General features: G+C 42.9%; 1 protein-coding gene across 1 annotated transcript in view; it reads left to right on the top strand.

Moving 5' to 3' along the window:
• The first annotated feature begins 345 nt into the window (after positions 1-345).
• LOC121540519 (transforming growth factor beta receptor type 3) overlaps positions 346-16,309 on the top strand; it is a 114,232-nt gene continuing 98,268 nt past the window's right edge. The window contains exons 1-2 of the mRNA XM_041849453.2: positions 346-571; positions 6,770-7,005. Of these exons, the coding sequence (XP_041705387.2) occupies positions 6,945-7,005 (61 nt within the window). The 5' untranslated portion in view covers positions 346-571; positions 6,770-6,944. The remainder of the gene's footprint in view (positions 572-6,769; positions 7,006-16,309) is intronic.

Consider the following 16,309-nt stretch of genomic DNA (forward strand, 5'->3'; position numbering starts at 1 on the left):
TTAAGTAAAAAATAGATAAGTACAAAATTTTAATAGCAAATAATTAAAGAGCAGCTGTAAAATAAAAACAGTAGGGAGGATATATACAGGTGGTACCGGTACAGAGTCAATGTGCGGGGGCACCGGTTAGTCGAGGTCTGTCTATTAGGCTATATTGTGTTTGTCTAATGCCATAATGTGCAATCTGTTTGGACCATAATTATACTCACTTGAATGACAGCAGGGCCACACTGTATGCTCTTCTCCAATGACACCGTTAGTCTCTTGATTGATGTAGCTATCTACCTCTCACCCTCCTCCTACCACAAGACCCACCCCCAAAATGAAGTGCCTAGTGAAAACGGGGATAAGTAGCCTATTTAAAACTTTTAAGCGATAGTAGGGAACTCACTGTTCATAAACTTGGCAAATTCTGTAACCCGACAACTAACGTTGTTTTGCAAGGACGCAGTTGTGTTTTTATGTTTTTCCAAGGAAAGGACAGGATACATTTCGCATCCATTCGAACCACTACAAGGCAAGCAACAACTTCCAACAAAGTTTACTTTGACATTTCTGGAGATTCTGCATGGTAGGCTACGTCAGAGTTCTTCTTGAAGTGTTACAAGCTTTCCAACGTGTTATGCTAGCGTACAGGCAGAAAAAATTAAAATGACTATGGCCTACGTAATAATTGTTTTATGAAAATAATGTTTATATTATACTTATTTGCATTTCTTCTGAACACATCTGACTCTGGAGCAAATCATTATTGTGTCCGTGGCTCACATCCCCTCACTGGATACAAAATGCGGCGCGTTTTATGTCTGATATTCTTTGATAGACTATGGTTGCAAGTGAAAATTGTTGTCCATTGTGTGACACACTCGCAAACCAAAAAGTGCATTTGCTTTGATTGTTTATTTGATAACACGGCAAAGTGCTGCGCATAATGTTCTTCGAATGAATTCACACATGAAATTCAGCATTATGGGTGTTTTTCCTATTATCTACTTGTATGACGTCCCATGCTGTCATGGCTAAACAACTGTCCCAACAGCTATTTGCGAACATAACATTTTGAGTATATTGAAACTGTTAAGCTCTCAAAACCAAACACACATGGCAGTTGCATGGTCTTTCCACACACCTACAGCTACCTATCACCTCTCAATTGATGTGTCACCATTGTTGCTTCAAATATGCAATTAATGGTTTATAACTAAATTAAATATTCACATTGTAAACATAGTAATGTAGGCTTAATATGATATTAGGTTAAATTAGTATTAGACTAGGCAATTTATTTGTGCAACCTTTGATTTAGACAACAAGGTGAGAGGATCACTATTGGGAATTAAGTTCAAAGTTACACTACTGACCTGCCATAATCAGATAGGCCTATAGCATCTTAGTGCTGAACATCACACTTATGTGTTATTTTGTTGTGTATCCCTGCCTTCAACAAGTTGTGTGGCATCACTGATGTGAAAGCAATGCATGATACAAACTTACTTCCAATAGGATGTGAATGCATTTACAGTAACGATTGTTACCTTTGCAGTATGCATGTACAGTATCTTCCTTTTAGTTTGAGTTCTCTGGAACTAATGCTGATTTTGTCATTTTAGGAGCCGTTTTCAGAAACCCTTGATATGCATCATAATAATATTATTGACTTGATGAAAGTGGACATACAGTAACTGTTTCCCTTGTTATGATGAAAGAATATCCGAGATATAGTATGTCTGATATGGGAAAAGTTGGAATTAATGTAGTTCTAAAACATGAGCAAAAAAAAAAGCTTTCGATTTCAAATCGTGCTCTGTGTCAGAAAGCTGATTTAATTGCATTCTAAAGACTTGCTTTAGCGATTTCTGTGGAGGATTATTGTTGTGCAGCTTAGTAGGGCATGATAGGCAGAGTTTGGGGCATGATATACTGTGTTAATCAGGTGAAGCTATGCCCATTGTACTGTATAATAAGACATACTTATGTTTGATAGCAACTATATTGTTATGCCAATGTTTGAATGCTATATGTTTGATAGCTGGGTTTGTTAGCTGAGGTAAGGGCTTGAACCTATTCCATGGTGTCAGAAGTAGGGAGACGGTTGAGAGACCTGTGACTCATGCCTTAAGTGAGGTGATGAAAACACACAAGGTGAGGCCGTGCCTGATAACAAAGCATGCCCTCAGTCTCTATATAACTGAACTGACTCAGAGAGTGAAGCAGGGCCAGGGAAAATGCCTGGAATATGTGCTTGTTGGTGCTTGTGTGTATGTACTCAGTTGTGACTCACTCTTATAGATCACAAATACTGCCTAGGGCCGGGAATTGCCATGGACCTCACAATATGATGTTATCATGATACTTAGGTGCCAATACGATATGTATTGCAATTCTCACGATTCTATATGTATTGAGATTCGATACTATGATTTTATTCCAAACATATTGTTCACCATATGTCTGCTGCAGAGGGACAAGAGAGAGCCATGAGAAAACGAGTTTTGATCAATCATGGAAATAAAATTGCTGAAAACAAATTGCTCCCTATTTAACAATACATGTAAGATGAAGAACAAGCTATAAAGGAAGAGTACTGGAGTTTTGGTGCAGGTACAGCCAACTAGCACAAAAATTATATTGCGACATTGTCAAAATGATACGATATATAGTTAAAAATAATATCCCGATATGTAACTGTATCGACCCCCCCGCCCCATCACTAATACTGACGACATTCAGTGTATGAGCGGAGGGTCTGGCTGTATGTGTGTTGCATGTGGGTTGACTCACTCAGGGGTCATAGGCATAGTAAATAGTACACAGATGGATGGGGAGAGTGTGCAGCTGGTCAGTCCCGGTCACGCACGCACACACACACACTCACACACAGCTGGTTAAGACATGCATCCCTAGTGTATCCTTGCATTGACACGTGGAGGGGATGTGGGGAGGGAAGATTGGTCTCTTCTGAAAGACCACATTTTCTATTATAAACAAGTGGAGTTACTCTAGTCTGCATCATCGGTGTCTTACGCAATTGAGAAACGGAACTTTGTTTAGTCTGAAGAACCAGCCAGCCAAAATGCAGCCAAAATGAGTGTCATTTTAGGTTATGAAACTTTTCAGTATCCTAGTGCAGAAACAGTTCATATTCTGCAGGGGTAGTTTTCCAGATGGACTAATGTCCAGATGGAGTAATGAGCTGAGATGAGTTGGTTGGGGATGCTCATTCAGACACATTAGCCGTATTTAATAGGTGACATTAGCCGTATTTAATAGGTGATTTATGCTTGATCCGGCGTAAGGGTGGCAGAGCATGCAAGTAACTGGTCCCTAGGTGGTTTGCGATCGGCAATGGACATCCTTCACAGCCTTTCCCTTTGTTAGATAGGAGGGACTTACATTAACAGCTCTATCACACTGTTGATTAATGATCTGCCTACTAGGGATGCCTAAAACTGTTTTAGTATCATTTTGGGTTAGGCTTAGACATGACCAAGGGCCATATGTTTCAAGCATCTCAGAGTAGGAGTGCTGATCTAGGATCAGTTTTGCCTTTTAGATCACAATGAATACGATTACATGGACAGACTTGACTGATCCTAGATCAGCACTCCTACACCTAGACGCTTGCTACATACGGCCATAGTAGTACATTCGTTCATACTTTTTACCTATTTTTCTCCCCAATTTTGTGGTATCCAATTGGTAGTTACAATCTTGTCCCATCGCTGCAACTCCTGTATGGATAGTAGGGAGAGGCGAAGGTCGAGAGCCATGCGTCCTCTGAAACACGACCCTGCCAAGCCGCACTGCTTCTTGACACACTGCTCGCTTAACCCGGAAGCCAGCCGCACCAACGTGTCGGAGGAAACACCGTACAACTGGCGACCGAAGTCAGCGTGCATGCGCCCGGCCCGCCACAAGGAGTCGCTAGAGCGCGATGGGACAAGGACATCCCGGCCGGCCAAACCCTCCCCTAACCCAGACGACGCTGGGCCAATTGTGCGCCGTCTCCCGGTCGCGGCCAGCTGCGACACAGCCTGGGATCGAACCCTGGTTTGTAGTGACGCCTCAAGCACTGCGATGCAGTGCCTTAGACCGCTACGCCACTCGGGAGGCCCCAGTTTATGTTTATGTAAACAACTCTGCCTGTTTTGTAAACCATGTGGCATTTCTGCTCTTCTGACGCTGCAACAGTGTAGAGTACTTCATAGCTACTTATTATGTTCAGTCTGGGGTTTGCAGTGTTTCTAATGTTTTTTCCAGAGCAGCTCAGAATGAAATGGAAGCTCTGCTTGGATGGACGGCTAGAGTTTAAAGAGTCACATGAGGTGATCCTACTGTTACGGCAACAAAAAGTCTGTCAGTTTCTCGCATCGGTTTGAATCCAGAGTCCAGACCCATGCAATCAACCCATAGAATGGTTGACTTGACTCTTTCGCTATAGGCTGGGCCAGTGCTTTTTTCCTCTGGCAACAATTAGGCATAGTGAAAGTGCTGCTGAACCAACTGTCACAACAATCAATCTGATCTCTGGGAGGACGCAAAAACCCTTCAGTCCGTTTGTTTTTCTCAGCACTTTCTCTTGTTTCGCTCTCCTTGCTCTAGGCCACTCTGTACTCTGTGGTGTCGCGAAACAGTTCAGCCCTGGCCGAGGTCAGCGTGTGAATAATATCTTGTCATCTACTTTCCCTTTGATATGGTCTTTGACCTAGAGAGGAGAATGGAGGGACAAAGTTTACCTCCACTTATGAAGGGGGGCGTTGGGAAAGGGGCCCACAAATCAAAAGAAGGCACTAGCCCCGCCCGGCGAGCTGGAAGTGTAATATTTGTCGTGATCCTCCAAAATGACTTCCCAGCCCATGCAGCCGCCAGGGTCTGAAAGGCCCTTTGTTCCAGCAGCTGTTTGCACTGTGGAGCGCAGCGATGCACCTTAGCCCTCCTTAGGCCTCCGTCCGTACAGCTCTCCTCCCATGAATGCTGCTGTGGAAAGGTGAAGCGGTGTGTAGTCGGAAAAACACAGAGATGCTCCATCTGTAACATCACCACATCTCTCTCTCTCTGATCTCATCACTGGCCGGGCGGTCACACCAGGTGACCAGCATGTCTTCTTACACCTGCCATGGTCCACGAGCACTGCTGGCCACTGGCCCAACTATTACATTTTCTATAGGATAGATTCTGTACTCATGTTGCTTTGAGGTGGGCTGGCAGGTAAGTCTAAGGGGAACAAGCATGAACATTTTAATTAAATTCTGATGTTGACACATCAGATCATCACATGAAAAGGCATACTACATACAGAGTAGAGAAATACAGAGCACAATGCATTTATCAGGTCTGTGTTGTCTCTACAGAGAGAGGAAACCACTGGGGCTGGCCTCTGGCCTGTCAGGACTCTGCACTGGGGTCATAATCTGAATGGCTGTGCTGTGGTGTTGCGTTCCTGTGTGTGCTGCATTACGGCACTATTGTTCAGAGAATCCTCTGATTTTATAGAGTAATCCTAACAACTCAATGAGCTATGAAAAATGTTTTCCCCTTTTCTGACTGATGTGATGGTGAGACTGAGGCAGGCTTACTGTTCACTTATTATTTGACAAAATATTTCAACATATTACTTTTAAAACAGAAGTTAAGTCTGCTCATAATGTTTTGAAAAAAACTAACAAACAGTTTCACCCAAATACAACTTTGGCATGCCAACAAATGGACACAGAGAGCAGTTGGCTAAAACACAAACAGACTGGACCACCAGTCTAATTCAAATGCCTTTGTGTTTCTGAAAATGACTGATAAGGTTTTTTTTTAAGACTGATTTGTTATTACCGTTTTTGACATCAAAGCTTTGAGTTGCGAGAGGTTGAGAACCAGTGGTTTAGAAATACAATACAGAAGCATTTAATTAAACATAATGGTAAAAAGACAACAGAAGTTTTTAATGAATTATATTCTGTTTTATCAGGACATTATATGGTCCATTAGATTATCCATTAATTCATTTGAGAGTATTTATTGTTATTGTGTTAAGATGAAGCAATAGCAATGGATTAAATTGAGACATAAGGATTTTCTGGTCCTTAGCGCTGTTAGAGAGGGTTGGCTAGCAGTATGTGGGCTTAGTTAGACCTGTCAAGTTCAACAGTTCAGCTATGGTCATGCTGATTAGCAGCGCGGTCGACCCCACCAGCGCTAAGCAGTTTAGCCAAGACCCCGGTGGAGGATCCAGTCTTTCCCAACGATCTCAATTAAACTGTCTGAAATCTGTCCCCCCCCCCCCCCCCATACCATGTTCAGAAAACAGGGTTTTTACACCCACCAGCCACCCAGAAATTCCTCGACCCTCAGACACCCCTCTTTAACTGACCGGGCATGGGCTGTGGTGGGGTAGGTGGGTGGCTGGTATGGGTACCAAGAACAGGGACCCTAAACTCACACGACGTCTAATTATCACTATGAGATTAATCCTCCTGGTCTCCAGGCCGCTGTCTTCACTCTTTCTCCGCTCTCTCATGTCTCTTCTCATCAGTCCCACAGGGAACTAGATCCTAATGCCCCTTCTGTTACTTACCACTTCTGTGTCCCAAATGGCACCCAATATAGTGCATTACTTTTGATCTGGGCCAATAGGGGTATGGTCAAAAGTAGTGCACTATGCAGGGAATAGGATGCCATTTGAGACACCCACTCTGACTCTTTACTCTGGCCATGCTGAACGGTTAGGCACCACAGTTCTCTGTCTAACTCTCTCTACTTCATCTCATTGACTTTGCAGCAGGAGCTCCTGTGAGGTTTCTCTCTACTGACTGACTGTGAGGTGGAAGAAGAGTTGTCCTCGTGAAGAACCAGGAGGAAGGGAAGGCCGGCCAGTGATCACGTCCTGTCCTTTTCTGGAGAAGCTGTAGGCCAGTACTACTACAGTACTACTACAGTACTACTACAATACTCTGATGGCAGACAGACCCATTCTACCCCTGTTGCTTCTGGCATTCTGCTGCTCAGCATTTGCAGGTAAGTTATGTTTGGCTGCATATCTGTAGACATAGGGATTTGAATGATATATTACAGGCTATACTTTTTATTACAAGTTTTCTCAGAAAGATAAGAATAAGGGCTTTTGGTAATGCTGTAGCAATCATTGAAATGGAAACAGTGTTTAGAGAGAGATGTTTTTCTGTTTGAGTGAGTACACATGCATGCTGAATTCTATTGAGGCTTCACTGTGGAAGGCAGCCAAGCAGTGGACTCACTCGTAGGAACTGGAAGTACACTTTGCACTCCAGGCCTCGTCAGGACGAGCCTAGTGTTGCCTGTTTTGTCAGGCAATAACAAATCTCTACACACTCTGGGAATTTCCACTGTTCCTCCCAGCAGGCAGGCAAGCCTCCCCAGAGCAGAGAGTGGTTGTCAGAGCTCTGAGACTGAGGCAGGGTTGAGGCAGTTTTGAAACAGGACTGCGGCGGCAGGGCAGAGGCAGGGATGAGGCGGCAGGGCTGGAGCTGAGGCCGTGCTGAGGAGGCAGGGCTGAGACAGAGTTGAGGCAGGGCTCAGGCAGGGAGATTTGTGTTAAGTGCTGACAGCTTCAATCTTACAGCAGGTCCAGAAGGCCTCCATGATGCCTCCACATGTATCTGCCTTCAGACGAAGCCAAAAGCACTGTGATTTACAGCCATTTGGCAAGGCAGACCACAGAGAAAAACAACAACAAGCAAACAAATAGGATGCCGCTTTCAGAAAACCTGTGGTTGGTTGTAGGAAGGGTGTCCGATGTTGAAGATTCAGTCTGCTTATCAACATTGGGTCCCACTTTAAACAAACTTCATGAACTCCTTGTAAGACCTATGTAGATTCTTCAGAAATCATTCATAAGTGAATGGAAGTAATGACCTTTTATGTAATGACTATGCTTGTAAATGATTTGTGAAGCATTTATGTTATTTAGTAAGAATCGATGAATGCCCTATACGGCCTGTAAAGTGTGATCTAACATAAAAAACCTTCGTTTTTTTTTATTGTGAGTGCCTGAAGTGGAACATTTTGATAACAACCATCATCGTAGGAAAGAACTTACCATAACACATCAGCTTTGACTACAGCCTTTGCACTATTTTCTGTAGGCAGTAACCACTCTCTCCAGAGACTTGATGTTGACCATATAGCAAACAATAGCGGTCCAGGCTGTATCTGATCTGAGTGGAGCAAACGCTATCTCTCCCACGTTGACACAATGAGCTCACGCATGATGTTTTCCACTAAATTCTTCCAAATGCACTCAGCTGCCAGCATTGTTGCATTTCCTAGTGGTGGAAAAAGTACAAAATGTTCATACTTGAGTAAAAGGAAATATACCTTAAAGCTGCAATATGTAACTTTTTGGGCGACCTGACCAAATTGACATAAAAATGTGAGTTATAAATCTGTCATTCTCATTGAAAGCAAGTCTAAGAAGTGGTAGATCTGGTATGTGCGCTATTTCTATGCTTCCCATTCTTAAGTTTAATTTGTACATCTTTTACTTTTGGTTTTGTACACCAGCTTCAAACAGCTGAAAATACAATATTTTAGGTTATGGAAAATATATTTCACAGTGGTTTAGATGGTACAATTATACTTGCTTGTTTTGTCACATAAACTGAAATTAGGCGAACTATTAGAATTTTAGCAACCAGGAAATGGCGGAGTGATTTCTGCATAGTGCATCTTTAATAGAAAATGACTCAAGTAAAAGTGAAAGTCACCCAGTAAAATACAACTTGCGTAAATGTACTTCAGTACAGTGGTGGAAAAAGAGCTCAATTGTCATACTTAAGTAAAAAGTAAATGCTATACATCAAATTCCTTATATTAAGCAAACCAGGCGGCCCAATGTTTTTATTTTTATTTTTTACGGACAGCCAGTGGCACACTCCAACACTCATTTACAAATGCAGTATTTGTGTTTAGTTTTTAATAGGTGTGTTAGTGACCATATTACTGTCCTGCCTGAGCATTCAAAATGTAACAAGTACTTTTGGGTGTCAGGGAAAGTGTATGGGAGTTAGGGTTGGGCGGTATCCAGACTTTCATACCGTTTCTGTACCATACCGGGGTATACGGTATTACCGAATATGCAAACAAGGGACACTATTAATATATTTTATGATGCACAAAACAATTTAAGCAACAGGCATCTTGATCAAGGAGTGGATTGAATGTCTCTGCTGTAACCAAGAAGCTTTATCTTGAAATGTAGCCACTTAGCAAGCAAGTTAGCAAACAAATGCATAGCTGGAGCCCTGAGCTGGATATAATTCATTTGACACATCTTAGATTTCTTGTCGTTATACTTCACTTACAGTTACAAGCAGTGGCGTAGCACGCAGCCAGTGTGAGGCGGTGGTGCCCCCAACCCCTCCCCCAAACATTTTTTTCTCTCCATTATTTATATATTACCATTCAAAAGTTTGGGGTCACTTAGAAATGTCCTTGTTTTCAAAAGAAAAGCAATTTTTTTGTACATTGAAATAACAGCAAATTGATCAGAAATACAGTGTAGACATTGTTAATGTTGTACATGGCTATTGTAGCTGGAAATGGCTGATAAAAAAAAAAGGAATATCTACATAGGCGTACAGAGGCCCATTATCAGCAACCATCAGTCCTGTGTTCTAATGGCACATTGTGTTTGATAATCCAAGTTTATCATTTTAATAAGGTAATTTATCATTAGAAAACCCTTTTGCAATTATGTTAGCACAGCTGAAAACTGTTGTGCTGATTTAAAGAAGCAATAAAACTGGCCTTCTTGAGACTAGTTGAGTATCTGGAGCATCAGCAATTGTGGGTTTGATTACAGGCTCAAAATGGCCAGAAACAAATAACTTCTGAAACTCGTCAGTCTATTCTTGTTCTGAGAAATGAAGGCTATTCCATGCAAGAAATTACCAAGAAACTGAAGATCTCGTACAACGCTGTGTATTACTCCCTTCACAGAACAGCGCAAACTGTCTCTAACCAGAATAGAAAGAGGAGTGGGAGGCCCTGGTGCACAACTGAGCAAGAGGACAAATACATTAGTGTCTAGTTTGAGAAACAGACGCCTCGATGACAGCCTTGATGACAGCTTTGCACAGTCTTGGCATTCTCTCAACCAGCTTCACCTCGAATGCTTTTCCAACAGTCATGAAGGAGTTCCTACATATGCAGAGCACTTGTTGGCTGCTTTTCCTTCATTCTGCGGTCCAACCCATCCCAAACCATCTCAATTGGGTTGAGGTCAGGTGATTGTGGAGGCCAGGTCATCTGATGCAGCACTCCATCACTCCATCTTCTTGGTCAAATAGCCCTCACACAGCCTGGAGGTGTGTTGGGTCATTTTCCTGTTGAAAAACAAATGATAGGCCCACTAACCGCAAACCAGATGGGATGGTGTATTGCTGCAGAATGCTGTGGTAGCCATGCTAGTTAAGTGTGTCTTGAATTCTCAATAAATCACTGACAGTGTCACCAGCAAAGCACCCCCACACCATCACACCTCCTCCTCCATGCTTCACAGTGAGAACCACGCATGCGGAGATCATCTGTTCACCTACTCTACATCTCAAAGACACGCCGGTTGGAACCAAAAATCTCAAATTTGGACTCATCATACCAAAGGACAGATTTCCACCGGTCTAATGTTCATTGCTCATGGTTCTTGGCCCAAGCAAGTCTCTTCTTCTTATTGGTGTCCTTTTAGTAGTGGTTTCTTTGCAGCAATTCGACCATGAAGGCCTGATTCACGCAGTCTCCTCTGAACAGTTGATGTTGAGATGTCTGTTACTTGAACTCTCTGAAGCATTTATTTGGGCTGCAATTTCTGAGGCTGGTACAGTGAGGGAAAAAAGTATCTGATCCCCTGCTTATTTTGTACGTTTGCCCACTGACAAAGACATGATCAGTCTATAATTTTAATGGTAGGTTTATTTGAACAGTGACAGACAGAATAACAACAAAAAAATCCAGAAAAACGCATGTCAAAAATGTTATAAATTGATTTGCATTTTAATGAGGGAAATAAGTATTTGACCCCTCTGCAAAACATGACTTAGTACTTGATGGCAAAACCCTTGTTGGCAATCAGAGGTCAGACGTTTCATGTAGTTGGCCACCAGGTTTGCACACATCTCAGGAGGGATTTTGTCCCACTCCTCTTTGCAGATCTTCTCCAAGTCATTAAGGTGTCGAGGCTGACGTTTGGCAACTCGAACCTTCAGCTCCCTCCACAGATTTTCTATGGGATTAAGGTCTGGAGAATGGCTAGGCCACTCCAGGACCTTAATGTGCTTCTTCTTGAGCCACTCCTTTGTTTCCTTGGCCGTGTGTTTTGGGTCATTGTCATGCTGGAATACCCATCCACGACCCATTTTCAATGCCCTGGCTGAGGGAAGGAGGTTCTCACCCAAGATTTGACGGTACATGGTCCTGTCCATCATCCCTTTGATGCGGTGAAGTTGTCCTGTCCCCTTAGCAGAAACCCCCCCAAAGCATAATGTTTCCACCTCCATGTTTGACGGTGGGGATGGAGATCTTGGGTCATAGGCAGTATTCCTCCTCCTCCAAACACGGCGAGTTGAGTTGATGCCAAAGAGCTCGATTTTGGTCTCATCTGACCACAACACTTTCACCCAGTTCTCCTCTGAATCATTCAGATGTTCATTGGCAAACTTAAGACGGCCCTGTATATGTGCTTTCTTGAGCAGGGGGACCTTGCGGGCGCTGCAGGATTTCAGTCCTTCACGGCGTAGTGTGTTACCAATTGCTTTCTTGGTGATTATGGTCCCAGCTGCCTTGAGATCATTGACAAGATCCTCCCGTGTAGTTCTGGGCTGATTCCTCACCGTTCTCATGATCTTTGCAACTCCACGAGGTGAGATATTGCATGGAACCCCAGGCCGAGGGAGATTGACAGTTATTTTGTGTTTCTTCCATTTGCGAATAATCGCACTAACTGTTGTCACCTTCTCACCAAGCTGCTTGGCAATGGTCTTGTACCCCATTCCAGCCTTGTGTAGGTCTACAATCTTGTCCCTGACATCCTTGGAGAGCTCTTTGGTCTTGGCCATGGTGGAGAGTTTGGAATCTGATTGATTGATTGCTTCTGTGGACAGGTGTCTTTTATACAGGTAACAAACTGAGATTAGGAGCACTCCCTTTAAGCTCCTAATCTCAGCTCGTTACCTGTATAAAAGACACCTGGGAGCCAGAAATCTTTCTGATTGAGAGGGGGTCAAATACTTATTTCTCTCATTAAAATGCAAATCAATTTATAATTTTTTTTACATGCGTTTCTCTGGATTTTTGTTGTTATTCTGTCTCTCACTGTTCAAATAAACCTACCATAAAAATTATAGACTGATCATTGCTTTGTCAGTGGGCAAATGTACAAAATCAGCAGGGGATCAAATACATTTTTCCCTCACTGTAACTCTAATGAACGTATCCTCTGCAGCAGAGGTAACTCTGGGTCTTCCTTTCCTGTGGTGCTCCTCATGAGAGCCAGTTTCATCATAGCGCTTGATGGTTTTTGCGACTGCAAATTGAAGAAACGTTCAAAGTTCTTGACATTTTCCGTATTGACTGACCTTCATGTCTTAAAGTAATGATGGACTGTCGTTTCTCTTTGATTGTTTGAGCTGTTCTTGCCATAATATGGACTTGGTCTTTTACCAAATAGGGCTATCTTAAAAATTCCACAAATTAACTTTTAAGAAGGCACACCTGTTTATTTTTTTATTATTATTATTTTTTTCATTTAGCAGACGCTCTTATCCAGAGCGACTTAGAGGAGCAATTAGGGTTAAGTGCCTTGCTCAAGGGCACATCGACAGATTTTTCACCTAGTCGGCTCGGGGATTAGAACCAGCGACCTTTCGGTTACTGGCACAATGCTCTTAACCACTAAGCTACCTGCCGCCCTGCATTCCAGGTGACTACCTCATGAAGCTGGTTGAGAGAATGCCAATAGTGTGCAAAGCTGTCATCAAGCACATACTTTCTTTAGGAATGTACAGAAGTGGAGTAAAAGTAAGGGTTGTCAAACATATAAATTGTCAAGTACAGATACCCAAAAAAACTACTTAAAGGTAGACTGCTAAATGACGTTGCCACGAGCAGCTCCGCAGATATTGCGATGAGCGGGATGCAAGACTTCGCTCTTACAGTCACACACAGTATCTGCGCATGTGCATGGTTTCACTTCACGTTGTTAGAGCGTGGTAGGTACGGGACCAAATCAGCTGATAAGTTTAGCCTTGTGCTTCAGCGCACTTAGTTGTTGCGGAAATTGTTAGTCTACTACACCTGTTGTTTACAAAGCATGTGACAAATACAATTCTAGTGTAACTTTTAAGTAGTACTTCAAAGTATTTTTACTTAGTTACTTTACACATAATATCATAATAATATGCCATTTAGCAGACGCTTTTATCCAAAGCGACTTACAGTCATGCGTGCATACATTTTTTTTGTTTGTGTATGGGTGGTCCCGGGGATCGAACCCACTACCTTGGCGTTACAAGCGCCGTGCTCTACCAGCTGAGCTACAGAGGACCACCTCTGGCATTTCCTGCATAGTTCTTACATAAAGTAAATATGTGCGTTCTTGAGGCACTTCTGTTGAGGCCTTCCTAATGTCCCAATGCACCTCACACCTCACAGCATACACATGGACGCACGCACACAGACGGACAGATGGACAGACACAACCACACACACACACAGTAACAGTGCGAGAGCTTGGGACTATAAGGTTCTATCTGCATTTTTGTTGAAATTGAGTTATTGACATAGCCTTGCTTTGTTCAATGTCTAATGTACTCTAAAAGTTCAATAGTTCAAAAGAATACAAGATAAAAACAGCTGACGCCATTCAAACCAATGAGGGTTAGGAACTTTAAAGCCAATTATCTCAGAATCATCCTCTTGCAGCTAGAACCTTATAATCCATAGCTCTTGAAATGTTTAAACATACCACACTAGTTAATAAATGACCAGCACAGTTAGTCTTAGATCACGTCTTTATCATCACAAGGTTTAGGGTTTCCCACAGGAGTAATATTTGTGAAGTCTTGTAAGTGTGAATATCCTACTGATGATGAAAGATCATACTCTTATATATTGTCTCAGTCATTTAACTAAGGGGTGTTAAAGACGTGAAAATCTCTTGTTTCTCTGTGTCTCGGTCTCTCTCTCTCTCTCTCGCTCTCTATCCTGAAGAGTCACATCTGCCCTGTAAACTTGTCAGGAGTGCTTTTAGTTACGTAATGTTTAAATTGGTCTGTGATGGATCTTCTCTCATCGTAATGCAATCCAGGATACAAGCCATAACTCTCTCTGAAGTTTTACCCAAAGCACCTTGATGTCTCTCTTCCCATCTGTCTGTCTGTCTGTCTGCCCCACTCTGTTTTGCTGCCTTTGGAATGATGACCGACACATATAGATGGGGCTCAGGATTCACTCATATCTTATTTTAAGAGCTTTAAAAGACAATGGTAACGTGACAAACCAAGTGAGTAACCAATTACTTAAAGACCCACTCCAGCTTCCTTAGAACCTCATTGATCACCTGATTTACTTAACAAAAGCCACATCTCAATAGGTGGTACATGGCACAAGTGGGGGGTGGGCCTTTACTCGTTTGTTCTCAATTGCGCCTTTATTGTTCCCGCAAGCAAGGGTGAGGCAGATGACATCAGGGTGCACCATCAGACCAACTACTTGAATTGCCAAATCCTTGAATTTCGCATTGCTCAAAACATATTTTTTTTACCTTAAGTGTGTGTACTTTACTGTATCTATACTTGGAATATCGTTTTTCAATGGGAAAAGTAAAAAAAATAGCTGGAGTGGGACTTTAATTCCTTGACTCCAAGTGCAATAAATATGGTTTGAAATACTCTTATGAATTCCACTTTGATAGCAATCTACCCTTTTTTCTTTTTAATGTTGTCAGTGTACCACATTTAGTATATAACTTTCTTAGTACTTTTATTTTATTTCCAGCTTCAAGCTTGGCTATCAGACACACACCTCAGGGTGCTAGAGAAGTTGTTTTAGCCCATTCCCCATAGTTGAACAAAAGGTTAGCCTGTAAATCACCATCTATATCCACAACGCTGCTGTTAAGGCCTGCAGCATGAGGAGGGGACTGCCAAAATGGATTGTGCAACCGCTGTAATCTGAGAGGGGAGGATGGCGGACTAGAGTGGGAGGAGAGAGAGTCAGTCCAAATGGGCACACTCTGCACGCGCACAGACACACACTGGGCCAAACCAAAAAAAGAGAGATTTCCTTCCCAGGACGTTAAACCAGATGTTGGAGTGTGATTCATGCTAACAGTCAGAGCAGCTAGCCAGAGCGGTGCGGAGACTATGGTTGCGTCCCAATTAGTAACCTATTCCCTATATGCAGTAGTGCACTGCTTTTGACCATAGGGCTCTGGTCAAAAGTGATGCACTATGTGAGGAATAGGATGCAATTTGGGACACACTTATGACTGTGTGGTGCTATAGACTAGAGAGTGGTAGGGATGTTTACCTAGCAACGGGAGCCCTAGTTGCCTGAGCGTCTCTACCTACAGGTCTGTGCCGTTCCCCGCGATGAGTCCTTTATCTCAACAACACCGCCTATGAGGGAGAAGGGAGAGATGCAGGCGTTCTCTCGGCTTGAGAAAGTCATTTTGTAATTAAGTGTAGATGTATTATTGAGATTAGTGATGAGCAGCAGTGGATGTATAGGAAGCTGTAGGCTGGTATACCCATATAGTTTTAGAGACTCGAGTGTAGGTGGGGGCCTGAAAGGGACAGTCGAGTCATACTGAATATGGCCTCAGGGGTGTTCATTGTCAGAAAGAAATCACTCAGACACAGGCAAATGCATGCATGCACGCACACCTCGTACCTAGAAACTTGGCCTGCACTCATGTAGGTTATTCTCGCTTGATCAGTGAGTCAGAGCTGGCAGCACAGAGAGCTGGGTTCCATGTGCCAGTAAAGTCTCACCAGATAAACAAGCTGTGCTGTTACTGAAGCATCTCCTAAACACTTCCTCACGTCAGCTAGCTTCCCCGAAAGCAGACACATGGAGGAGGGCTCTTCTCACTGTTCCAGTCTCTCTCTCTCCCCCTCCCTATCTCTCTCTTTCTACTTCTCTCTCGGTATCTTTCTCGCTCTCTGTCTCTGTCTCTCTCTCCCCCATCTCTCTCTTTCTATCTTCTGTCTCTCTTTCTCTTTTCTCTCGGTCTCTGTTTTTCTCAATCATATCAATGTCTTAAGACCGGGGTATCAACCATACGGCC

This window comes from Coregonus clupeaformis, chromosome 26, assembly GCF_020615455.1.
Source record: "Coregonus clupeaformis isolate EN_2021a chromosome 26, ASM2061545v1, whole genome shotgun sequence".
Lineage (NCBI taxonomy): Eukaryota > Metazoa > Chordata > Actinopteri > Salmoniformes > Salmonidae > Coregonus > Coregonus clupeaformis.